At 39.9% G+C, this 25834-nt stretch overlaps 3 protein-coding genes across 5 annotated transcripts; 2 read left to right on the top strand and 1 right to left on the bottom strand.

Annotated features, from left to right (window-relative positions):
• Window positions 1-409: 409 nt before the first annotated feature.
• Window positions 410-9393, bottom strand: LOC119721070 (WD repeat-containing protein 47-like). Of its 2 annotated transcripts, XM_038190956.1 has the most exons (10): window positions 9173-9393; window positions 6631-7943; window positions 6269-6526; window positions 5169-5597; window positions 4182-4342; window positions 3842-4008; window positions 2996-3163; window positions 2265-2402; window positions 1637-1855; window positions 410-937 (listed from the first exon to the last, which is right to left on the bottom strand). In XM_038190956.1, the coding sequence occupies exons 2-10, from the start codon at window positions 7825-7827 to the stop codon at window positions 792-794; spliced, it is 2883 nt and encodes a 960-aa protein (XP_038046884.1). In that variant the 5' UTR covers window positions 7828-7943; window positions 9173-9393; the 3' UTR covers window positions 410-791. The 2 variants fall into 2 exon arrangements, with proteins under 2 accessions (XP_038046884.1, XP_038046885.1); XM_038190957.1 differs by lacking the exon at window positions 5169-5597 and having other exon boundaries at window positions 412-937; window positions 9173-9274.
• A 299-nt stretch (window positions 9394-9692) lies between these two features.
• LOC119721069 (syntaxin-6-like) lies at window positions 9693-17294 on the top strand. The gene is made up of 7 exons (XM_038190955.1): window positions 9693-9895; window positions 10627-10796; window positions 12195-12352; window positions 13724-13834; window positions 14501-14607; window positions 14951-15045; window positions 16105-17294. The coding sequence occupies exons 1-7, from the start codon at window positions 9861-9863 to the stop codon at window positions 16182-16184; spliced, it is 756 nt and encodes a 251-aa protein (XP_038046883.1). The 5' UTR covers window positions 9693-9860; the 3' UTR covers window positions 16185-17294.
• Window positions 17295-18645: 1351 nt separating this feature from the next.
• LOC119721068 (mechanosensory protein 2-like) lies at window positions 18646-25005 on the top strand. 2 transcript variants are annotated; one of them, XM_038190953.1, is made up of 7 exons: window positions 18646-19175; window positions 20066-20182; window positions 21302-21402; window positions 21927-22082; window positions 22813-23072; window positions 23334-23412; window positions 24101-25005. In XM_038190953.1, exons 2-7 carry the CDS (start codon window positions 20131-20133, stop codon window positions 24287-24289), a joined length of 837 nt encoding a protein of 278 aa, XP_038046881.1. In that variant the 5' UTR covers window positions 18646-19175; window positions 20066-20130; the 3' UTR covers window positions 24290-25005. The 2 variants fall into 2 exon arrangements, with proteins under 2 accessions (XP_038046881.1, XP_038046882.1); XM_038190954.1 differs by having other exon boundaries at window positions 20073-20182; window positions 24101-24289.
• Window positions 25006-25834: the final 829 nt, after the last annotated feature.

Genomic DNA, 25834 nt, shown 5'->3' with positions numbered 1-25834 from the left:
AGCGCCTTCAGCACCAGTCCTGGTGGATACGTGCGCTTTATAAATATCCACTATTATTATTATTATTATTAAGTCATTATATTCTCAAGACACAACTTATTCAAATATTGTGAACAGGAAATCTGCTTGTCACTGGCATCCTGTGTTAATACCACTGCTTACTTGTGCAGGTATTGTGACTGACTTGTGACCGACTTGTGACTGACTTGTGATGGACTTGTGATTGACGTGTGATTGACTTGTGATTGACAAGTAATTGACTTGTGACCGACTTACGACTGACTTGTGATGTACATTTGACTGATATGTGACTGACTTGTGACTGACTTGTGATGGACATTTGACTATGTGACTGACGTGTGACTGACATGTGATTGACATGTGATTGACTTGTTTTGTGATGGACATTTGATTGACATGTGACTGACATATGATGGACATTTGATTGACATGTGACTGACATGTGATTGACATGTGATTGACTTGTTTTGTGGTGGACATTTGATTGACATGTGACTGACATAGGATGGACATTTGATTGACATGTAACTGACATGTAACTGACGTGTGATTGACGTGTGATTGACTTGTGATGGACAATCAATTGACTAATGAGTGATTTGATTCCAACTCTGACAAGGTGACATTATGCAGTTGGATAGCTTGGGGGCAGGTTCAATTTTGCACATTGTATCATGCTGTTAGCTTCACACACAACTTACATGAGAGTGCAGAATTGACCTACTATTCCATTCCGCGCTTTACATTTGTTTGATTGTCTAATAACGAACCTAGTGTTGCAGAGGTGCCCACAAGGAGACAGTCCGATCAGCGCTAGAACTCAGGAAAGTGAAGTCAGTTGGATGCCAGCGACACTGAATGACCTTGTCGTTGTGTTCGGCTGCTACTGAGCTTGGTAAGGGTTTGGTGAGATCACCTGAAATAAAACAAGAATAACTGTAAGTAACAGAGGGAAGAAAATCTATCACAATCGTGCAAAACTAGTTTGAAAATGTGGGACTCTCAATACTGTGTATGACTATGAGTCCCAAAACTTAAGATAGTAAAACATGCAATACTGGCACATGAAACAACCAGTCCAACACCCCTTAATAATGCATCAATCAACTGTGTCAAAAGAAACATCTGGTACCAGTCTCTATTTCTACACATTTCCATAGTCGTGCCACCAGACTAATGAAGGGTCACTCTTCACAAAAACGTTGGAAATGCACCAGTCTATTCTTAGGCTTCAAATTGAAATAACTTTGCATCACTCTCAAGTGCAAAATGTTGAAAAAATAAAAGTCTCCTATACAAAATTTAATTGAGATAAAAATATGATGGACATTTGATTGACATGTGACTGACTTGTGCTTGACATGTGACTTGGCTGGTGAAATATCGAGGACCTTGTCTTTGCCTCATGAACATTTGGAGAATTTTGTTGGCTAAAGAGTGAGTAAAATTGGCCTGAGTTTGATTTGCATGTTTTTCTGCACTCAATGTCCCAGTCTGGTCAACGTGCATTGTTTTATTTATGTGACAGGCAGGAAGGTTTTCTTGTGGCAGATTTGGGAAAGTTTGAGTGAATGTTTTTTTTTATAAACTGTAATACATGAATAGAGTATCTTACCTTGTAAATCACTGATCAGCACTGTCCCATCGTACGATCCAGACATCAAATACAGTGCTTCAGGAGAGAACCTCATTGAACGAACTTCTCCTTTGTGTTTTTGATACGTCTGCACGACGCGTCCGCCGTGAATGTCGTATAACAGGCAGGAGTTATCCTCATGACCAGAGGCTAGTAATCGGCCGGACGGGTCCACGCAAACTGTGGCTGCAGCTGTGCCTGGTAAAGATTTCAACAATTTCAATGATTTTGGTGATTAAGATTTTTTTCAGTGATCTCAGTAATTTCAATGAGTTTGGTGATTAAGATGATTTCAGTGATTTTAGTGATTTCAGTGATTTCAATTATTTCAATGATAACAGTGACATCAGTAATTTCAATGATAACAGTGACGTCAGTGATTTCAACGATTTCAGCGATATCCAAACTTGGTTTTTGAGATTAAGAGCAAGAGATGACATTTAAAAGTTTCTTTTTTTTAATATTAATAGAATCCTTTTCCACTGACAAGTTTACAGATTCGACATACAGAGGTGATGCGCTTGAGTCTCCCCCAACTCTCTTTTTGTAACCAAATAAGTTGGTACTTGCAAACAGAATCCATAAAAGCACTCTACAACAGTCTTACCTTGGCCAGAGTCCGAGCCGGGTGTACCGATAACCTGTATACAGCGAGGAGTCCGTAGATCCCATAGACGGACTGTGTTATCCTGAGATCCAGAGACTAGCATATGAGCACCCCAGCAGTAGAGTGACAACACATGGCCTGCAAGAGTGACCATATACAACCAAGTCATTCAACAAAAATGTACAAGTCAACAGGGAGCACATCCAACAGGTGCCTATTGCAAGGGTGGAGTTTTTCTATTATACAGTATTTGGGGAAGTCGGGAGGAGTGGACTTTGCAAAATTGCTCAATGCCCTTGATATTTTTTCGGTGTTTTAATGGATGACTGATATTTTTTTTGTTCAATGTCGAATTTTTCATGTTGAATTTGCCATTCACTTCCTTCACTTGATTTTTATGTTTTTATATGCTTCTGGGAATATATCAAAAGGAGAATTTGCTTGGTAAGTGTTCGTTGCTTATGAAGTTAAAAATTTAAAAATAATTTTTATCACAAATATTCTTTCAGAAAAATGGAATTGCTAGCAAAACAGGAGCCAATATCAGGATGGTCACAAGTCCTCCACAGTCCCAATTCAACTCACAAGCTATTCAAAGGAGCTTTGACAAAGGCATTCCTTTGTCATTGTTCATCTACTGTTTCTTGCGAGTGGACTTGTGATGGACTTGACTACATCGATGAGGAACGGTAAGTAATTCTAAGTGATTCTAGAGTGCATCATCTTCTTACCCGAGTGTCCTGCCATTGCATGGATGGTCTGCGCCCGACCACAATCGGTGACATAGATGCTACAATCACCGGCACCACCGCTGACCAACACAGTGCCGTGAGTACTCTCTGGCTGAAAGACTAAATCACGGACTGTACCGTCGTGCATCGTCATGTCGATATCAGGGCCTGCAAGTAACAAAGGGTTTATCAGAAAATATCAACCTATGAACAAGCAAATTACAATGTTATACAATTGCAATATTGCCACGTCAATATTGGGGGCCGAAATATATAATTTGTAAATTATCAACTTGTGAACGACTTCATAGAACACTGTAAATTTCACAGATAAGGTCAAGAGTGGTGGAAAGAAAGGGGGACTGGATGTTACATTGGGTGGGGGATGGGGGCCCAATTTTAGTTAAACCTGTTAACTATGGTTACTTTAATATGGGACTAGCAAGTTTCTTGGGGGGGGGGGAGGGGCGGCATGGGAGAGCGAATGGGAGGGAGGTGGGGGCATGGAAGTCAACAATTTTCTTTCGGGGGGGGGGGGGGGGGACAGCGGCAATTTTTTTTACTTGCCTCCCTACTTCACCACTTCATGCAAAATACACACCACACCGTTGTACCACTTCAGCAAGGTTTAGAGTCCATAGGGAATTATGCAGGTATGTTGTGAAAAAGTTGGCCTGAAAAGTTTGGACTACAGTTGCCTAGCCTCTGCACAACTCACTTCACTTGGACTATTACATTATTTTAGGTTATGTGGCGTTCAGGAATATAAGATCAATGATAGCTCACAACTGTCAAGCTAATGAAATGAAACTTTTGATGGACCAAGTCCAGAGAGTTAAAACTCACCATCTGCGTTGCACTTCTGTGGATCAAACCGCAGCAGCTTGATGAACTTATCATTGGAACCTGTGGCTATTAGATTACCAGAGGGGCTCCACCCGACACAGTAGATGGACCCTTTGTGATGCCTGGTGCGTTTGAATAATACTGTGGGTTGCTTGGGTTCATCCTCACTGGAAATAAAACAGCCAAAAAAAAAAGTAGCACTTTAGACACTAGCCCCCTATGCCAACATTTAAATATTTGATTGGTGTAAGCTAGAACTTCAACAACTTTGTGAGCTCCGTTTCAGCTAAGTTTCTAGAGAACGATTCAGGGTTAATGTCCAATAATCTTGATTACTCACGTAACATGCGACACGTCAGGGTAGGAGCAGATACGAAGGGTCTTAGAGTTAGCCCCCACAGCATACAAGGATCCAGTGGGGTCAAAGGCCACCGCTCGTATTGCCTGCACATCCTCTAGGGTAGTCACAGCCACATAGCGAGGCGCTGTCCTGTCTGAGTCCTGGTGGAATGAAAATTTTTACAAATTTTGATATTTAGTTTTGCTGATATATTTCTTTTGGTAGTTTATTAACCCTAAACTCCCTTCTTGGTTTTACTAAGTAGAAGACCATGTCCATCAAAATCCATCACTCACTCATAATGCTTCAGGACAAAATCCGTTGAAATCCACAACTGGTGCTGGTGGATTTTGATGGACTTGGTACACATGGCTTATCTGCCTAAATCCCCTAACTAGGGGGATAGATTTTGATGGAACTGGTAAGGTAAGGGTCAATTAATTAATTTATAATTCATTAATGCTTTAATGATAGGCCAAAGTGTGGAAGTCCTCTTTCTGGCTACATATTCTACAATGACAAATGAACATGTCATAGAACTGATCTTAGGGTATAGTTCCGATAAGTTTGAAAAGCACCTTGCAGCCCCTGAGCCAACCCATGAAATAGAAATATAGGATATATCACCACAGACAGGAAATTTAGACAATAGTGAGATTGTTCATTGAAATAGAAAACATTAGGGTGATATCACAACAGTTTAAAACTCACTCATAAATGTTAAGGAACACGTTACAGAAACAGCACACACTAACCCATCACAGATTGCATGCAACACAATACTATCAACAAAATCCAAAAACCTGATATTTCTCAAGAACTAGACAGAAAAAAAAAAATTAATTCCATTTTTCTATGACGTCTCATTCAGTTTTGGCCTTTGCCCTCCAGGCTGTTCTACCTGTACTCTATCGTTCTACTCAAAAAATTTCAAAACAAACAGCAATTTGGTTATGAGCTGTTACTTTGAATAACTTATCAACAAACCCTTGGCAAGCTACTCAGACTTCTAGCCGGATTCTCATTCGGTAAGTTTCTGGGATCGCGTTCGGCTTCCTGAGCTGGAAATCTGTTTGGCCTGGCCTGATCCGCGGCAACGTCACTGTTCCCTTTCACATGGTTGAGGCTAGGACTCAGATATGTAACGTTCATCAAATTGCCGCCAGGCGCTAACACTTCTCCCAGAGAGGTTTCGAGCCTGCGGACGGGATCGACGCTTGCGGCTTCCTCAGTCGAGTCACCTCGGGAGTTGTAGGTATAGGAGTGAGGGTAGGTGAACTTAGTTTTAGCCAAGACTGGGGAAGCTTCTGGTTCCGGTGTGACCGTGGGGTCAAAGCGATTGGTCTTGGGGGTACTGGAATGAACGTTGGCTGGGTGACGTTGTTGCATATGGAGGGGGAGAAACACGGGTGTGGCCTAGAGACATCAGGGGTCACGTGACAACGAAGGTCAAAGTTCACACAGCACCAAAAGTTCAAGGGTCACACAGCACCAAGGGTCAAAGTTCACACAGCACCAATCACAAGGACGGAAAGAAACAAGACAGTTAATAACGAGCATGCTGATATCAGAAAAAAACATGAAAGAAACGTACTATACAAATACATGCAGAAATGGTAAACAGTAAACACCATCATCACATGCAACAACATCAATACCACGACAATCTTCAAGTTTTGAGGTACATGTAGTTTGCATTACGATGTTATAACAGAAATCGTAAATAGTTAATATTACAGCAACTGCGCCGCAGGATACTGACACAGTTTTTGTTGTGTGTTATTTGAAGGCTGATCAAAAAATTTACTGGAGTGGGGTTTAAACCTACAACCTCTGGATTACCATTATGGTGTTCTACCAACTCTACCAACTGAGCTATGCAACCCTTTGTCTGTGGCTCCCTTTTTAGTCAGTGTCAAGTTCAAATCCCACTCCAGTCGATCTCTTTGTTAATGCACCTAGTCAGTTTTCCTACACATGTATGTGTGGTTTCATTGTGTGTTGTTAGGTTCACAAAACTTTAATTCAAGTTATGAATGAAATATCCAAATGAGAAATGGTTAAAGATAATAGGTTCCAAGTGTTACCTGATTTCCTTTGTTATTCACAACACCAGCATCAGGTGACAGTTTGGATTGAGACGCCAGACTATCTCCGCTTCCCATATTACTGTGCAGACGCTGCGCATCTCCTGCGGCGCCCTCGCTGTGTAGAAGTTGCTGTAGTTGCTGCCGGTGTTTCTCCTGACGCTCCAAATCCTGCTGGAATAACGCTTTAGAGGCAACAAACTCAGCGTAGACGTCAGAACTTGAGTTCCCAGGATCTTGAGAACGTTGCGTCATGGGCTGTAAGAGATTAGCAGGAGAACGTCACAAATATGATCGCAAATACTAAATTACAATAATTCCTTGACTGAAATTGCTTTATTTTTGTGTCAATTTTGCCTCACCTGAGCGGCTGGTAAAGTCTGGTTTCCTGTCTTCTGCGGACTCTTTAATTTCATTGATTGGCTTGGCGGTCTCTCTACATCTTCAGCTACGGGCGCCAGAGTATTCATCGAACTCCCCGACATCCCTCCTGATAGATGAACGTTCCCCATGGAACGTGACATCATGTTAACCTCCTGACCAGGACTGTCTTCTTTCTTCTTCCCCTGAGAGAGGAGTACTGCCTCCAAGGTCGGGGTGAGCGACTGGGATAAGCCTCGGGAGGAACCTGCCGACCAGGGTCTGTTGCGGTATAAGATGGGTGTGGTTGGCGACGGGGAAGGGTAGCCTCGCTGTTTACTGCTCGGCGTAGGCGTCATCGGAGTCATAATCTGCTCCGTCCACGAGGCGCTGGGTTTGCTGATCTGCTCGACGGCGACATCAAGTGACTTCTGCTCAAAGGGGCAACTGAAGGTTGCTGGAGGGATGCTCTGCAACCACGACAACAGGCTCAGATCTGCATCATCCGCATCGGAGCCAGTCAGTATCCCTTGAAGTGTGGAATACTGGACATCCTTAGCTGTGGCCCTCTGTTGACAGAAATCCACGCAGGATTCAAAGACCAGACCCTTGACGAGGAGCTGAACGAGGCGATCTTTGCTCGCTGTGTGATCGCTGATCTCCAAGTTCTTATCGGCCGGGAGGAACCTTGCAACCAGGGGGTAGACATCTTGGAAACACTGCACGCGAGCATTGCTAGGGTTCCAGTTCTTATAAGCAGCGTGATCAGTCAACCGTGGCAAGGTGAGTAGCAAACACAAATTGCTGTAGTCTTCCTTATTAGGGCAGTGGGGTTCTAGTTCATTCAGGCACGACACCACCTCATCGATGGAGAACTCCATCTGAAGATGTTGTAAATCCTCATCTTTCATGCAGAGCATCTCAAGGAACTTGTGCTTCAGAACCAGAAAACGAAAACTTTTAATATCGAAACTCTCGATGCTCTCCAAGGGCTGAATGAACTCCAAGACATCATCCCACTGTCCATCTAAGATAAGGTTTCTCAGAAAGAGTGCATCATCGGAGAACAATCCATTAACGACTCCACTTTCCCGCTCCAGTGATCTCATGGACATGTACAACTCCCTTGAACTCAAGAAGTCCAACACAAGTTTCAGAACATCTGGTTCCTTAACGATCACTTTCACTGACGAAGGCATGATGACAAGTATGTACTTAAAGTCAAAATATTAAGAGAGAAATTCCATGTGCCGTCATTGGAACTTGAACTTTATTTGTGATGTATCCAGCTCCCTGCTCCGAAATTGGAAATAATCTGAAAGGGAGAAAACCAGATGTGACACTTAAGTATTAGGGCCTACTTCATTTGCCATAGTTGACGGATACCGTCATCTCTGTCTTGGATCACATGGCAATTTTTGGGGGCAGTATTATGCTATGGATACAAAATGGCATGATGAGGCATGTAACGTATGTTTACAATAAACTGAAGATTACCACACATGCCACATGAACAGATGAAATGAATCATGATCACAAAGATGGCGGTATCCATAAAACAGCCATGAATATTCATTATTCATTCCCGTTAGCGGTTAGCTTGAGAAACCTAAACGAAGAAGATAAGGATTACCCGAATGTTTTATTGCAATCCACATGTTTTATTAATTATCATCAAAACAATTATAGGGAAAATGTCCATACTCGATCGCCACTTTAACTGCCGCCAAACATATCAATTTTCACCTCACCTTGTGATTTCAACCAAGAGGAATCCAGGAAGCTGTGTAAATGTGAAAAAAAATTAGGCAAAATGTGTTTTTAGAGCACATTTAGAGCACATTGTGGATGCACACGTCGTGCAGAACTAACTTGAAGCAGCTGGTCAAAACTGATTACATGTAGTGGCTGAAAGACAGCGGTACGGTATACGCATGACATCGATAACCATGACGTCGCATGATCAGGCCAATGATAGTGCAATACGTCATTATGAATATTTATTTTCTCATGAATATTTAGTTTATATCAATGGCTACTTCAAATACGTCCAAAGATTGATTATTGCAACAGCGATCGTGCGCGGCCTAGCGGTTAAGAGTCTCTTGTATCAAGCAAGCGTCCGAGGTTCGAATCCATGAAGTAAGTGACTGATTGATTAATAGAAATTAAGGAAAGGAGAGGGTGAAAGTAGAGGAGGGAAAGTGGAGGGAATAACCATAAAAGATGTAACTTTTGGCGCTAGAAAATTAATTGAAAAAAGTGGCGATCGAGTATGGAATTTTTTCCCAATATATTATTGTTTGAACATCGAAAATCTAGTCGCTGAGGGCGCTGTTCACGTACACAGGCGGTACAAAAAAATTCATTTCAATTTTCAAACATCATGAACATGTCAAATTCTGTTCGTATTAATATCGTAACTGTTTTGTCCACAAAATTACATCCCAACTCCCCGAATTCTTACCCTGTAGCATGAATGCAATATACTCTATCTTCTCTGTCAAAGCAAACTTTAAACAAATGCATAATTTGCTAACTTACCATCACTTTTGACGATATTTATGCTGCGAAAGAATTTAGTAAGGGCGCCGCCATTGAAATTTCCCATCATGCAATGGCAGTTTTTGAAAACTAGGTCTTGTTTCTATAAACCGATTGAGAAGAATCTAGCTACGTAAACAATTCACAGTTCATTTTTCCATCAAGACAAATTACAACGGTATCACACCAAGGGTTGTGGAATTTTGTCGTGATTAATGAATCTGATTGTCTCACTTTTCCCGAAGCCATCTGTATGACAATCCATGGCTGAAACGAACCCGTGGCTTAGGAATGGTTTATTCGGTCAGAGGTCAAGTTAAATGCCTAATTTTAGTTTTGCCACAACTTTATTTTGTTCGGGAGATATGACTCTTTTCTCAAAAATCAAAAATTGCGTCAAGTAATTTGAAAATGCTTGAAATTCATTTAAAAAAAGAAAGATTTTTCTTGTTTTGTTTTTAAAATGTATGAAAATGACATGCGGGACGTTTTTGTTTTGTTTAGGAAAATAGGAATGATGACGTCATTGCTTCCGACTCTCGAATTCAGTCGAGTCGCCATCGTGTACACGGATTCGTAGTTCATCCACACAAAATTAATCACAATGTAGCGCAGTATTTGAGAGTTATTTTCAGAATTTCCCGTTTTATTTTATAGATGAAGCTGTGACAGTATCTAAGTTTTTACCATGTCTTTGGAGGATCCGTTCTTTGTCGTGAAAGAGTAAGTTATGGTTGGAAGATTCGTCCGAATTTGGCGATGTTTACTGTTTGGGATTCGTATGCACCAGTTGTGATATTAAATTTCGGGGGGATTAAAAAGCCAGCAAAAATCATTATAAATACTAAGTATTGGCTACAATATGATGGAGTTTACCAATGTTATTAGTCCTAATTTATAATTTGTTGATATTAATTATTATCACTATATCAGTCACTTAAAAGAAATTTCACGATAAAAACAAAGCAAAACAAAGTTCAACAAATTACTTCTGTCTAGGCTATTTGTTTTAATGGAATAATGCCATGAAATAATCAATTATTGAAATAATTTGAACAAAATTTTGTTCAAATTATTGCAATAATTCATGGTAAACATGGTAAAATACTGAGAGTGCACTGTACTCACACAATTTTGTTCACATTACTTGTGCTAAATTTGTCTCATTGTTTTGCGTATTCCTGATTTTTTGGGGAAAAAATGTAGTGGGCCTATCCAGACGCCACTTTTTTGGTTGTGTATAAAGTCTGTGGAGAGTCAAGTGCATTTTCAAAGTATTTTCTAACAAAATTGGAAATGTTTCTCAGCCCTAGATTCCTGTCTTTTTGCAATAAAACTGCCCTTCATTGAAATAAAGAAAAAAGTGGCATCAGGATGCACGATTCTTTCCAAATTGGACTTGTACATGTTTGTTGAAGACTAACAATTTGACACACTTTTATTTGCCTTTACAGGGAAGTTGAGAAAGCGGTGAATACATCGGAAGGGCTTTATCAAAGATGGTGCGAACTCTTGGATGACACAAACTCCGTTGGCAAGGAGGAATACGATTGGACAACAAATGAACTCAGGAATAGTCTCCGAAGCATCGAGTGGGATCTGGAGGATCTGGAAGAAACCATTGATATCCTTGAGCACATTTCTCGGAATTTTTGTTACGGCCCAACTATGGCAATGGTCCCAAATTAGTCTGACAATGTGGGGGTGGGGGATGGAGGTTTGGGGGTGGTTGGGTTGGTTAACTTGTTTGCTAGAAAATGGATTAAAGGGAAAATACAACATTTGCAAACATCAAAAAATAAAACTACCAAATCATTTGGAAATACCTTGCTGGACTGTTAGTGAATGACAGTGTAAAGCATCCTGCAAAATCATAGCACCTGGTATACTGTCATTTTCAAGAAAAGTGTTATTTTTGTATCAATTTCCAACGCTGATCGGCCGATCAGCATTGGAAACAACTGGCTTTTTTTTTCAAATACTGGCCCCAATTGACCATCCCACTTGTTTGCAATCGATTACAAGCCTATGAACGGGTATGAGCCAGCTAGACGGTTCCCTGACCTTACAATTCCCCAATGTATGTAAACTGCTCTGTTTCTGCTTATATGGAGTCAGGGAACCAGACTACAGGAAAATGATCGTTTTTCTTGGTTTTTATAGCATTTTCAAACCCAAAACCTTAAAAAAGTCAGTGTAACTATATTTGCTATATATTTCCAACCCCCCAATTCCATCCATTTCTGAAATTTATAGCAAAAGCAAATGATGTATTTTCCCTTTAACGTTAAGAGTTGGATTGTTGGTGATTTTTAATATGTCTTTGTGGGAAGAGGGAGGATTCTGTCCATACAATGATACATTTAGTTGAGGCAGAACCAGTGACATCCTGGAGCAGTGCGGTGGATTTCAAGCATAATATTGGCCTAAAATGTATGCACGGCTGAGTATAAACAACACAAGGTGCGACCCAAGACCTTGACACAGTGCATCCTCCAAAATCAACCACACATTTTTGCCATATAGCCTCAATCCTGAAAATCTGTTTGGCATAGAAGGTTTGGGAAAGATTTCCATATAAGAAGTTCACTAATTTTCCTCTGTATTGACTAACAAGCCCCCAGATAGCAATTTCATGTCATCAAAGTCAATTTGAGCAGTGAGAAAATACAAGCATTTTCTTAGAAAACACTTAGAATTTTTCAGTCCACTCTCATAGGGTTTGTACACAGGGTGTTGAGTGAACTTCGTATACGGAAATCTTTCCGAAGGTTTGGGTTAAGTACATAAAGCATGCTAAATAAAGCTTCACTGCTAATGTTAAATATTTTTTTTTCTGAAATATTCGTTTTCAAAAGCTTGATAATTTCGGTTAAAGTACTTTGATTAATTCCTAACTCAGAATGTTCTGTTCCTCAATCTCCAGAGTTTCTTCCTGTCCATGCGGAAAATGTATATTATAATGAAATACATTTTCTTTGCTGCTATTAGTATTAATCAACCTTAACTTTGATTTTTGCACGTATCGTCGAAGCCAATCCAAGGAAGTTCAAGTTGGAGCAAAATGAGTTGGAAATCAGACGACAGTTTGTCGTCGATACCAAGACAAAAGTGGCAGAAATGAAGGAGCACATGGCCAGTCCAAGTACAAGATCAAGAGAAGAAAAGAAAACGAGACAGGTACTCACGAGGGGGTATTAAAATTGCATGCCTTTACTGCATCAGTAGTCTAGGTCCTAGACTGGATTTCAATGTGGTTTTTTCTAATGCAGCTGATCTTGATCGCGGTATTTTTATCTGCAGCACACATCGTCAATGGAACATGATTATTCCGCTAGTTTGATGTACATTTAGAACATAACAATGATGTCACACTATTGCTATCACACAGTCATGCATGTACATTAAAGCATTGCAAAGAACGGCTTTCGTTGAGCTGCCACACTGGCCTATTGGATAGTGGCATGAGCTATGGATCGCAAGATCTGTGGTTCAAACCCGTGTTCATTTTCATCAAATATTTGTTGTTGGTTGGGAAGTTTAATTAAAGAGAAAACACTACGAGAACCTAAGTGTCTTCTATCCACACAGCGTGATAAATATTCATGTTAGGGTGCGTGATGTGATTGGTTAAAATACGATGTATGCTGCAAAAACCCCCAAAAAATACACATCCGGATCCCGAGCAAATGCAGTTCGGCTGCTTTTAACAATGGGGGCGCTGTCACAAAGATGAATCAAATCTTGGAAATTTTGCCATGTGGACCCGAGAAATTCAGAGGACGTTGTACACTCATGTGTATACACATTCTTGTTCCGTAACTGTGGGGACTACACACGTGTTGTCCCATGGTATTGGGACAGAAGACGCGCTGTGGGAACGGCAGAAAGCTCCCATAGCTCGGTCCTAATTTCCCTAACAGTTACACACTTTCTCATAACGTGGTGATGGCCCGCCCACTCCGTGTACATGTACACTCGGTGTACACTCATGGAGGCCCCTTCAATGGCCACAGCATTGTGCCTGCTATTGTACAAAGCAACTGCTCTGTGGCGGTTTACCAGAACAATAGCTAATTGAATGCTTCTGCCATTGAAGGGGGCCTTCATGATGGAATTGATAGTGTACCTGGATAGATCTATAGTCCTGGGCCCAATTTCATGGAGCTGCTCAGCACTAAAGTTTGCTTAGCACAAAAAAAGTCTAGCCTTTAAAAGCAGGTTACCAGCCAAAACAACATGTGATTTTCCTGCTAAGCAAACAACAGCTGAATACTACTCACGAGCAATATACATCACGTAGAGTTTTGGCTGGTAACCTGCTTTTATAAGCCAGACTTTTTTGTGCTAAGCAAATATGTGTGCATAGCAGCGCCGTAAAATTGGCCCCTTGTGTGTACGCGTAAGCTTGTATGTAGTGTACGTGAGGTATGCTTGGAATTTCACTTCTTAGTGGAAACAGTAATAAACACAGAACTTTGATGAATAATAGTTTGCTGTTTAAATGCTCTGAGATTTCTTCCTGACAATGGTTTCAATTTCTGTTGCTAGGCTTTGATGAATAATGGACCGAGTAAATCTCAGGGTAAATACAGTCGATTGGACAACGAGATGGAAGAAAATAACCAGAATTACGTCGACGAATCACGTCAGCAACAACAGGTTAGTTGCTAATAATGGACCATTCCTGCCTGTCAATCATATAGTGCCGATTGACCAATTAGATCAAGACTTTTTTGGTCAGGTGACCAGATTAGAATAATGGGCCCTTCCTGTCTGTCAATCAAGCATTGGCCAATCAGATCGGGACTTTTGCTCAGGTGACCAGATTAGATTAATGAGCCCTCACTGCCTGTCAATCAAACAGTGCCCACTGACCAATGAGATCGTGACTTATGGTCAGGTGACCAGATGAGCCCTCCCTGCCTGTCAATCAAACAGTGCCCATTGACCAATTAGATCACAACTTTTTGTCAGGTGACCAGATTAGAATAATGGGCCATTCCTTCTTGTCAATCAAACAGTGCCCTTTGACCAATAAGCTCCTGATGTTTTGGTAATAAGGTGACCGAAACTCCTCATTCAAACCAAACTCTCCATTCAACTGAGAAGTGGTACTTCCCGGGTGGACAATCAAGGCCGTCACTAAAAATTGTCCTAGTTAACTGACTGTACATGTATACAAACTGCCAGCATGCCAGGGGGATCGCGCAAGTTTTACTTGCGGCATTTTTTCCTTTACCCTGATGAGTACCATGAAACAATCAACGATGGGTATTTCAGTGATGACTATGACATAAGTTGTATGTTTAATTTTCATTCCTACAGCTTTTAATGGAAGCTCAGGATGATGACTTAGTTCGTGTATCGGACAGCGTCGGGGTCTTGAAGCACATGGGACAGACAATAGGCAATGAATTGGAGGAGCAAGCAGTGTGAGTAGTGTAATCAAGATTTGTCAAGCCTGTTCAATCAAGTTTTTGCCTGTTCCATTCCTTAAATTGTAACTTAATGAAAGATTTTGTTTCTGTAGTGAACGTATTTAACTAAAGTGGACCATGAACATTGAACGAACCATTCACAGAACATGTTTTTGTTTGTTTCTGAATTGATCTGATGTTTTGGCGTGTATACGTCCGCTACTCTTGATTGATGAACACATTTTAGCGTCTTGTATGGCAGTGCTTCTGTCTAGATTTCACACATTATTTGTTAAGGTTCTCCATTTCAAAATGTCATATTTTTATCAATTAACAATTGATTTCTTTGTTTGTGCAGCATGTTAGATGACTTTCACACGGAGATGGAGAACACAGAAACAAAGTTGGATGCCGTCATGAAGAAGATGGCCAAAGTCACTCACATGTCAAGCGGTCAGTATCTAACCATTCCTTGTGTCTTGAGTCTGTCTGTTGATGACTTGTCTGTCTATCTGTGTATCTAAACATTCCTTGTGTCTTAAGTGTGTTTGTTGATGACTTGTCCGTCTATTTTTGGCGAGTCTAATCATTCCTTGTGTCTTGAGTCTGTCTGTTGATGACTTGTCTGTCTATCTGTGTATCTAACCATTCCTTGTGTCTTGAGTCTGTCTGTTGATGACTTGTCTGTCTATCTGTGTATCTAAACATTCCTTGTGTCTTAAGTGTGTTTGTTGATGACTTGTCCGTCTATTTGTTGGCGAGTCTAATCATTCCTTGTGTCTTGAGTCTGTCTGTTGATGACTCGTCTGTCTGTCTGTGTATCTAATCATTCCTTGTGTCTTAAGTGTGTTTGTTGATGACTTGTCCGTCTATTTGTTGGCGAGTCTAATCATTCCTTGTGTCTTGAATCTGTTTGTTGGTGACTTGTCTGTCTATCTATTGGTGTATCTAATCATTCCTTGTGTCTTAAGTGTGTTTGTTGATGACTTGTCTGTCTATTTGTTGGCGAGTCTAATCATTCCTTTTGTCTTGAATCTGTTTGTTGGTGACTTGTCTGTCTATCTGTTGGTGTATCTAATCATTCATTGTGTCTTGAATCTTTCTGTTAATGACTTGTCTGTCTATATGTTGGTGTATGTAATCATTCCTTGTGTCTTGAGTCTGTCTGTTCATGACTTGTATGTCTGTCTGTGTATCTAAGCATTCCTTTTGTCTTAAGTCTCTCTGTTGATGACTTGTGTGTCTGTCCTTTGGTTTAATGGTAACGCATTCGATCCTTCAGGGTTCTGTCACATCAATTAGGTTCTATAGCAGAAAGCCTGATTGTAACTTTTGTTAATAAAAATAAAATGTAGTGAAGATTAACCTGGCATCAAAATGATGATTTTAAAGTAAAAGCTCATTTTATGGGGTCAAACCCTCCAAATACTATTGGACGTTAAATACCTTGAAACTTTTAATGACAAATTCATTCATCAATTGATAGATTTTTTCGTCTGTTTCTCTTCACAGATCGGAGGCAATGGATGGCCATCCTAGTATTAGTAATCGTTATGATTATTGTTCTTATTTTATTTTTCCTGCCTATATGAAGCTATGACTGTTCCTCGGGAAAACAACATCAACAACAAACAAACATTTAAATGTCATCTTAAGAGCTAAGGGATCTCATGATTTCGGATTTACTGCTTGTGTTAGTTGCCTAGCTGCTTGGTATACACATATATATTTTGGTGCTGTTTATAATTATATAACATGTGTAAACTCTCAACTATTTATTCCTTTTGTTGAAATGGATGACCAGCAATGCTCCTCTAGCATGGTCTGTGTGACATAGACCAGCCCCCCCCCCCTTCCATCCTCGGCTGACATCACCTGTTGCATATCACATGACATACTAGCAGATGAAAGAAGCGCCCTCTATATTTCATGCTGATTTCATGCCCTCTATATAAGTTCACGCTGATATTGTGGATGTCACCAAAAAAAAAAAGAAGACAAGTGCCATTCAAGTTCATCTTGGACACTTCAGTTACTCCCAGAATTGTACCAAGCATTCGAAGTTCGTGAAAACTCTCTTTAAAATAATACAGCACTATTTCAATTATGTAATCTCGTATATTTGTTATCTGTTAAAGTAAGATAATTTGAATTGCTATACAGACGCTCAGAAAAGCTCAACATTTCTCGGTATTTATTTATAAATCTGCACATTTATGTGTATAAGTGTACACACACGTATTTTTACAAACAACGTATTTATTACCATTAACTTTATTTGTTGTTGCATGTGTATAAATTATGTACATATGCGAGACAACCAAAAACCTTGAATTGAGACAAAAAACCTAAATTCTGTGACTTTTTGCCACCCTTAAAAAGGAGAGGTGAATGTAACTTTTCAGTGATTAGATAAAAAGTACTCATGGGATTTTATCATTGTCAATGCATGTATATATTGTAGCTTAATATCGTATTTTTGTGACTTGTATTTTTTGGTGAAGCTGAGATAGATAGATTTTTAATGTAAAAGCTGCGAAGGATCCTGGTAATTCTAATAAGCTTAATGGCTGGTCGCTATATGTTGCTGAGAAGTATATGAGTGTAATGTAGTAATAATTTAAGAGGAGCATTAGTTGTGGCATTTTAACACTCTACCTTTATTCAATGAAGGCATTAAAAGCAGAAAATACTACCTTTTAGGGCTGTCCCGAATATACTAAAAGCTTGAATATTCGATCATCAAATTTGAATATCTTTTTGCTAAATCTATGCCAATGTACACATGACTGTGATGTTAGTTTATCGTAAAGTTGCTGTACTTTGTTGCCAGCTGACAATTTTTTGGAGATATCTTTTTTTTGTCGACAGCGGTTCCCATTGGTCACATCCTTATAGTACATGTAGGTTAAAGCTCTTTACAGTCCCATATCAATCGCCGCACGCAACCTTTAACTCGCGCGCTCTTCGTGCAGCTTTTTACAGGCGCAGTACGCAGTTGCAGCTGGCAGTTTCTAATATCCGAATATTCGGTCAAACGTAGTTTTGAGTAATTGAATAGTAGGTTATTCGAAATGGAGAGCTCTACTACCTTTATCTTGATTCTAAGTATATTTTCATAGAATTTTCCAAAATCCAACAAAGTTGTCTAACTCCTTTAAATTGAGACAGCATCTTGCCCCACATACAGCATTACTGGGCGATCATTGCATTCCCGTATCTATTAGAATCCCGGCATTCCAACCATTTGTTTGTATTTGAAGGATTTAGGAGGCGATCAATTGCTGAGGGAAAGAAGGTTGCATCCTGACGCCACTTTTTTTTTCATCATACATGTCTATCATCTCAATCAAGGTCATGAAAAGACATGAATCTGGGACTGAGAAACATTTCCAATTTTGTTAGGAAATACTTTTTAAAATTTTCTTGACTCTCCATAGATTTTTACACATCCGCTGAAGTGGCGTCTGGATTCCACCTTCTTTTCTTAATTTCCCATGTCACACAATCATTCGAAACATGATAGTGTAAGTGAAGTAATAATTGGGTACAATACAAACATTTAGAAATAACTTTCCGTTCTTACGTCACTAATTACGGCAAACCCATCCAGTACGGTTTAACAGCTTGTATTTTTTTGTCTTTTCAAGCTTTGCATATTCGTATCAAACCAATTTGATATTTTATTTGACCTCAGATGATCAGAACATAGAAAACATGAAAATAGTTTCCACATGATTTTATTTATGTTAAATTTTACCACACGATTTCATTTGGCAGTGTTTTGTAGTTTTGTAAAATATCCCTGTTCCTATTATTTCTTTGATGCATCATAATGCCAGGAACAGATCTACTTGATGATTAATGACAATTTTCTGAAAGAAAAATTTGACCACGTTGTGTTTTAATTTTGACACTTGTTAGGACATTTTTTTTTTTTAAGTTCCGAAAATATTTATTAATAATCAAGAATAAACATTAAAGTACCCTATGGTAACGTATTTCTACGCGTTTGTATTTTGCTTAGCTAGTTGGGCTTTAATATCTTGGTTTTTTGTTTTTTAATCGCAAACGACTTTAAAATTTGAGTAGCATTTATACAATAATCCCCCCCCCCCCGACTTTGCAGCGTACATGCAAAAGAGTGTACTTAGCATATCCATGCACGTACGTGAACACGTGCTTTCGTTTACGTTTTCACGTGGGCGGGAAGTTCTCCAGGAAATTTGATTGGACGGATTAAATTGCTAGACACGCCCCTTTAACTTTTAGTAAACGTCAAAGTGTTGCGCGCATTGAATCCTATTTCACGGTCCAATGAAATCTGCGGACAAGTAGATTTTTGAATAATTAATTTGCAGAGCAGACGTTTTTTCTTGACATGCTGAATCAATGCCAAGACTGACTGGTTACCGATCAATCTCCGTACCAATTCACGCGATGATATCGCACGAGGACCAGCGAGACAGAAAAAGAAGGAGAATTTTTAAGAAGATAAACATGGCGAATGACGTCCGATCTTTCTTACTTTTGCCTCTTAATTTTACCATCGATATTATGATGTAGGGAGGAAATATTTGCCGGTGAGTTGCAAGATTATTACAAAAGGGTTTACTGTGCAACCTCTGCACTGATTCTGTGAGTTACAAAATGAATAATGTATATGAAAATCGGGGATTTGAAGAACGTTTTGACACATTCCTTGTTTTATGCAGTGCGCTGTGCACGCACATAATAGACTGCTCCTAAAGTTGCACTGTCTTACGCAGTACATGTACGTGTTTATGCATGGAATTGTCGATCTGTTTTTAGAACCTCCCGTCCTGTTCGGGTTAGAAACGGAGGAAGGAATAGAGTAGGTCAATTACTATAGGCTTACTATTAATAAACTTAGTAATGCAATTTTCGCTTCGGGAAGTTATGCTTCTTTCACGCCATGAGGCATGAGATGATACAATTACAAATAAAGTGTTTGACGATATGTGCAACTGCAAGATGATGAGAATTTGTGCGATATGGTTTGTTTATTCTATTTTGCGTCCTCAAGACTTGAGCTTATTAATCTTATCAGTTTCTCAATTTACACAGTGAAACGGTTCAAATCTTTTTGTTTGTTTCTAATTCAGTTTGAATTTTAATGTGTTTCAATATTTGTTGAATTTTGTCATGGAGGTAGAACTCTACATTGTTTTTATGTCTGTCATGTCTGTCAGTTTATTCATGCAATTTGATTTAAATTTAAATTTTGCACAGAATATTTATAATTCATATCGGCCATAAATTATGACGATATCATTTACAGTAACAATAATTTTTTTTGATAATTTTTGAAATCAGCTTATAGTTATACCTTTTTATTTTTCAGTTTCCTTTATAATTTCAATTTAATTACTATGTATTGAATGGAATTTGTTCAATTAATAATATGTCATGCCTATTTAAATTGAAAAATTTAGTTGTTTCATAATTTTAGTTATCAGGGGACCGTAAATTGGACTCTTGAAGTTGAGGTAAATAGACTGAGTTGAGGCATTAAACATGGCTGGAGACCGTCCATTGCGGCTTACTGGAGAACCAACGGAAGACGGTGGTAAGACAAAATGACATTTCTTGTAAAATTAAAATAAAAAAAACAACGTAGATAATATTAAATCTTCTTCACATCACACATGTTTTCTGTGTTTATACATTTTTTTCTATCTCATTATGGTATGATTAATATTCATGAAGATTATATTGACACATATATACTTTTCTAGCCTTAGTAATTTGCCAACCGCCTCCCCCCCCCAAAAAAAACCCCACATTTTAAAAATTATTAAAGTAAAACTCTTGCTGTAAGGATTGTTGTGAAAATGTACACTACTTTATATAGGTGTTTAATTTTTATATTTTTATATTTTTTTTTGGGGGGGGGGGCTAGATATGGCAAATTTTTCTTCCTTTACCCTGGATATAATTATGCAAATAATGTGTTGTAAAGGGGTTCTATCGATAGGTGGCTCTGGCTCGAGCTCACCTGTCTATATTGGCTAAGGCTAGGCCTTTTGCCATTGGCTATCACAATTACTGCACACCTGATAAGCCACAGCCCTTCTCAATTCTGTAGAAGCCAAAAAGGAAGTTAGGCATGTAATGTGTCTGGCGCATTAAATATCGACTGGGAAACATTATGAATGCAAATACGTGGAGGGATGTTACCTTCAGCCAGATGGGCGCTGCTTGCACTCAGATCACCTGTCTCTGTATAGAGGTGTAGGCGATGCAATCTTTGAAGCTCCAGTTCACACATTGTGCACTGAAGCGGGATATAGTTGTCATGACTACGAGTCTTGCTGGATCATCACTGGATAATTTCCTGAGAATTTGGTGTTATAATTAAGGCTTCAAATGAAGCTGAAACACTCAAGTCATTAAAGACAAGCGTCTGTGTAATTCGAACTACTGAGATATAAGTAACTGCTAGTCTGCATGAACAGCTAATTCAACTAATTGAATGTAATGTAGGGTACTGCGTCAAAATCTAAAAATCAAGAATTACCTGTATCCATTCATGATAAGGTGTTCTTGTTTATCTAGGCTCAGTAATGACATTCTAATTGATTTCAAATGGTTGGATTTTGCCATCCTCTAATATCCCCGTCTAGCCCCGCCCCTTTTTCAGCATACAGCTTCTTGTAATGTGTGTATTTTTTGCTATTGTCTTGAGGCGATGACTCGAGTATGGGCGTGTGCTACTACATCCTCTTTGCCTGTTCATTCATCTTGTGCTGTCTCACCGTGCCAGTGTCGCTCTGCTTTGTCTTCAGAGTAAGTCCCAGAATTTCCACAATCTCGCGCTACCCCTAGCTGTTGATTGGTCAATTTTGCTGACACTTTTTTTGTGAGACAACCACGGATTAATGGAGGACCTGAAAGTAGGCACCCACTGAATGGTCAGAATCTGGAGGTCCAGATGAAGTCTTGTTTTTTATGATTAATTGCTGATCTGCTGATTCTGCTCACATGTCATAGACTTTCTTTTCAATAGAACACCTCCCCTCATCCCCCCTCCTCTTAGGCTCTTACAAGTAATCCCCCTCAGTCTTAAATGTACATAACTCGATCGATTTAGATTGAACTTTTACGTGACCATAATATAACGTGCCACAGATGACTGGTAATGGTATTGCAAACCATTGGTTTTTCAGCAACCAATGAAAAGTTGAATGATTTTAAAATGCCGGGATATTTTACAGAGCTGAGCTTGAAAAAAGACACCAATTTAAAAGCATCGTAACTGAATTGCAAGCATTTCTTATTTTGGGGTCTCTTGTATCATTTTCTTGGCTTAGACAGTGCAAGAGTACGAGCGAGCAATCATCTTCCGCGCAGGACGTCTTCTCCCTGGAGGAGCTAAAGGCCCTGGATTGTTCTTCATCTTGCCATGCATCGATGAGTTCAGAGTGGTAGATCTCAGGACGTTATCCTTTGATGTACCGCCTCAGGAGGTAAGGACGACTCTAATCATTCTCAGGGAATGAGTTGAGTCCATCACAAATGCCTGCATGTGATCACTTGCAAGTCCTCCTGTCCCAATTCAACACACAAGTTATTCAAACAAAAATTGACAATGGGATTCCTTTGTTCTTATACTCATCCACTGTTAATTGTGAGTGCACTTGTGAATGAACTTGATGGATCGACAACATCCCAATTCTAATTATAATTATGGGAGTCGGGTTGGTGCATAGTGGTTCTTTCCTTGCCTATAATTCCACTGCTATATGGCCCGGGTTCGATTCCTGTCCGGACCACATGTGGATTGGTTGATTTTCAGTCGCAATTTGATTCCTTTGGCTTTTACCCAGGATATTCTTCTTGATTTTCCCGTAAGTTTTTCTCATGGTCTTCTTACAGGTTTCTTCAGGCTTGCGAGCTACAGTGCCTATCTAGGGGACTTTTGAGGAATCCTTTCGAGAAATAAAATGTCTTAATTTACACATGGCATGCAACTTTTACCTCAGACCCACTGATTTCCTTGTTGTTTACTTCTCATGAAGCCATTTCAAATTGAAAAACACTGGACAAAGTCTTGTTTGTTTGGAATGTCCTCATTTTTTTTCTTAGTTCCCAGTTGCATGCCTGATGACATTAAACTGTTTCACATTCAATGAATTCATAGTCACTTAATTCAACATTAGCCTGAGTTTCCCCATACTTTTCTATGTGTCTTTGTAGATTCTGTCTAAAGACAGCGTGACCGTTACCGTGGATGCAGTGGTCTACTTCCGAGTCCAGAATCCCACCATGTCCATCGTCAACGTGGAGAACTTCAAACGTTCTACCGAGCTTCTGTCTGCGACGACTCTGCGTAACGTCTTGGGGACTAAGACCCTTGCAGAGGTCTTGAGTTCCCGAGAGTCCATCAGTAGTCACATGCAGTCGGTCTTGGATGAGGCAACGGATCCGTGGGGCGTCAAAGTGGAGAGAGTTGAAATGTGAGCAGGTTTTCTTCATTTTGAGAGACAAATTTCCACTTGAAATTGATACCTAGTTTTTTGGTGCTAAGCCATAGTGTGACATTGAGAACCTTTTCTTTTTCCTCTCAACAACAAAATAGCACAGAGGCTCTCAGTTTCAGTGCCAATTTGAAAATCTTCAATTAGCTCGGAGAGAAATAAGGCCAAATGCTGTTATTGAACTCTTTGTTTTACAGTCATGATGAACAAAGTTGAAGTTGTTTTCTTTTTCGTTTTCAGTAAGGATGTGAGGTTGCCTCTGATGTTGCAGCGTGCAATGGCTGCTGAGGCTGAGGCTTCAAGGGAGGCTCGTGCTAAGGTAAGGCTGTGGCTGCGGCTGGCACTAACACACAGGTCTGTGGGAAGGGGCTTCAATTGTAAGTCGTAGCCGAGTAATTTGGATGCGGCCTTAGTCATTGTCCCTATAACTCCAGAATGATGTGGCTACTAAGCACCCAAAATGCAAAATGGAAACCTTTGATTAGTGTAAAACATGTTATAAGCTAAAATGTCATTTGAGGTATGATTCTGGCTCTCAGTATTAGCAACAGGCGTTAAGTTTGAGTAGAGTTTCATTTATTGTAGCTTGTAGCTCACACCAAGTCTAGACAATAGCTTTGTGCACATACGCATTCAAAATATGATTAATCATGTGTACTTCGTGCCGCTTGCAAAACAGGGTGCTTATGCATCTGTCAACGGTTGTTAATGATGAAATGTTGTCTTCTGTTCATGGCACTCAATAGCAAAGCGAGAAATTATGCTTTAGGGGGAGGGGGTGGGGTTTACCAATACCCCCCTCAAAAAATTTGCTTGGCGACTGTGTTGATGATTAGAACCACATCCGCATATAGTGCACAAGTGGGCGAGTGTGTTCACTAGATGCATTGCTGTACCCCCCTCCTGCCCCCACCATTTTTTTCAATTTTTGGCCATGGGTGGGGTTTCCATCCCCCCCTCATCTCCTTGCTATGCCACTGATGGTGATTATGCTTGTCATTCATTAGGTGATAGCTGCGGAGGGTGAGCAGAACGCCTCCCGGGCTCTCAAGGAAGCAGCGGACATCATGGCCGAGTCACCTAACGCCCTCCAGCTCCGCTATCTGCAGACCCTCAACACCATCTCAGCAGAGAGAAACTCGACAATCATCTTCCCATTGCCCATTGATCTGCTGTCTTCACTGATGGAGAAGTGAGTCTTAAAGACGAGGTGAGGATGGAAAAGGAGGAGAGGTCATCTCCTCAAGTCTGCATGCTGTGTCTTGTATGTAAGTTCTTAGATCTGTTTTATATACCAGTACTTTTAACCTGTTGCTGCTTTAGATTCATAATCATGATATTGCAATCGTTAAGTTGATTCAATCTCAAAAATGGTGTGAGTTCTCTTGCCATTGGGAACCCTCATAACGCAATTTCAAACTGGACTTGGCCATTATCAAGTGAATAACAAGTACATTCATTTGCTGATTTTCTCACATCGTAACATCTGGCAATTTTACGCAGTTGTCATGAAGAAGAATAACTTCCTTTCCCGAAATTCATTTGCAATCTTAAAAATGATATTTGATGTTGAAAACCCAAAATCCTTCTAGAATGTCATCAGTCACAAAGACACCCTGTAGTGAACAGGTCTGCTTGGCAGTTGTTACTGTCTCACCGTCTCTCGGAGTTTTATCAAAATCCAACTTTGGCGTATAACCCGGATTGTTTGAATCCTGCCATATTTATTCATTTATTTATTTATATATATTTCTATATTCACATACAGTGTTTAAGAGCGTATTTATGTTTTATTTTTGTTAATTTGTCTGCTAGATTCTGTAAAATATTTATTTTAATATATTTATTAAGTAGATTTAACTTTGTTATTATGGCAATGTGATGTGTGTGCAATTTTTATGTGTAGGACATTTCATAGAGTTTTTAACCATACACAAAATGCATGACTTCCAGCCCACTCTATATTCGTGGGTCTTCATATATTTTAGTAATATTTATGACATAACTTATTGAAGATGCATGGATGGATTTATTGAAGCACATCATCATATACATGTACATTGTAAATACTACCATAACGTTAATCGTGTGTTCGGTAGGATGTGAATAGGTGAAATGAAATAGGCAGTCAGTTTTTCACAGTAACTTTTTATCTATGAGTAGAGAATTAGGTCAGAAAATTTGGTGAGTCCTATTTGGCATTGGCCAATCTAGGGGAGTGCAGACCAAAAGACCATTTTTCACTTGAGAGAATCCTTCACACCCCCCCCCCCCCAACCTAGCAGTATACCACTGTGGATCTGCCCTTGTTTGGCAACTGCATGCACAAGTCCCCCCCCCACCCCCCCCCCCCCCCCCCCCCCCCCCCCCCCCCCCCCCGGGTCACAAAGATCCTTAATACATGTAAGAGAGTACGACTCTCTAAGTGTCAGACTCCAACCATTGGGGGAGTGGGGGGAGGAGGGAATAGTACCAGCCAGGGGGCACACCACTAAAAAAACAAACAAATACATACAATATGGATGCTTATGGTTTTTGCTGAGGAAGGGGGGGAGAGAGAGGGGGGATTTTTTTTTTATGGGGGGGGGGCGTCAGGGGAGCCCCGCCCCCTTCCGGGCTCTCATGCGTGTGGTCTGCACACACTGCCATCTACCATCCAAGCACAGATTTTATAGAAATGAGAAAGCTACAGGAGCACTTTAACAAGTCTAATGCATGTGAGACTGGACAGCCAACGCGAC

Source organism: Patiria miniata, unplaced genomic scaffold, assembly GCF_015706575.1.
Source record: "Patiria miniata isolate m_02_andy unplaced genomic scaffold, ASM1570657v1 HiC_scaffold_9, whole genome shotgun sequence".
NCBI classification, from domain to species: domain Eukaryota; kingdom Metazoa; phylum Echinodermata; class Asteroidea; order Valvatida; family Asterinidae; genus Patiria; species Patiria miniata.
This window is presented reverse-complemented; position numbering and strand designations above follow the sequence as displayed.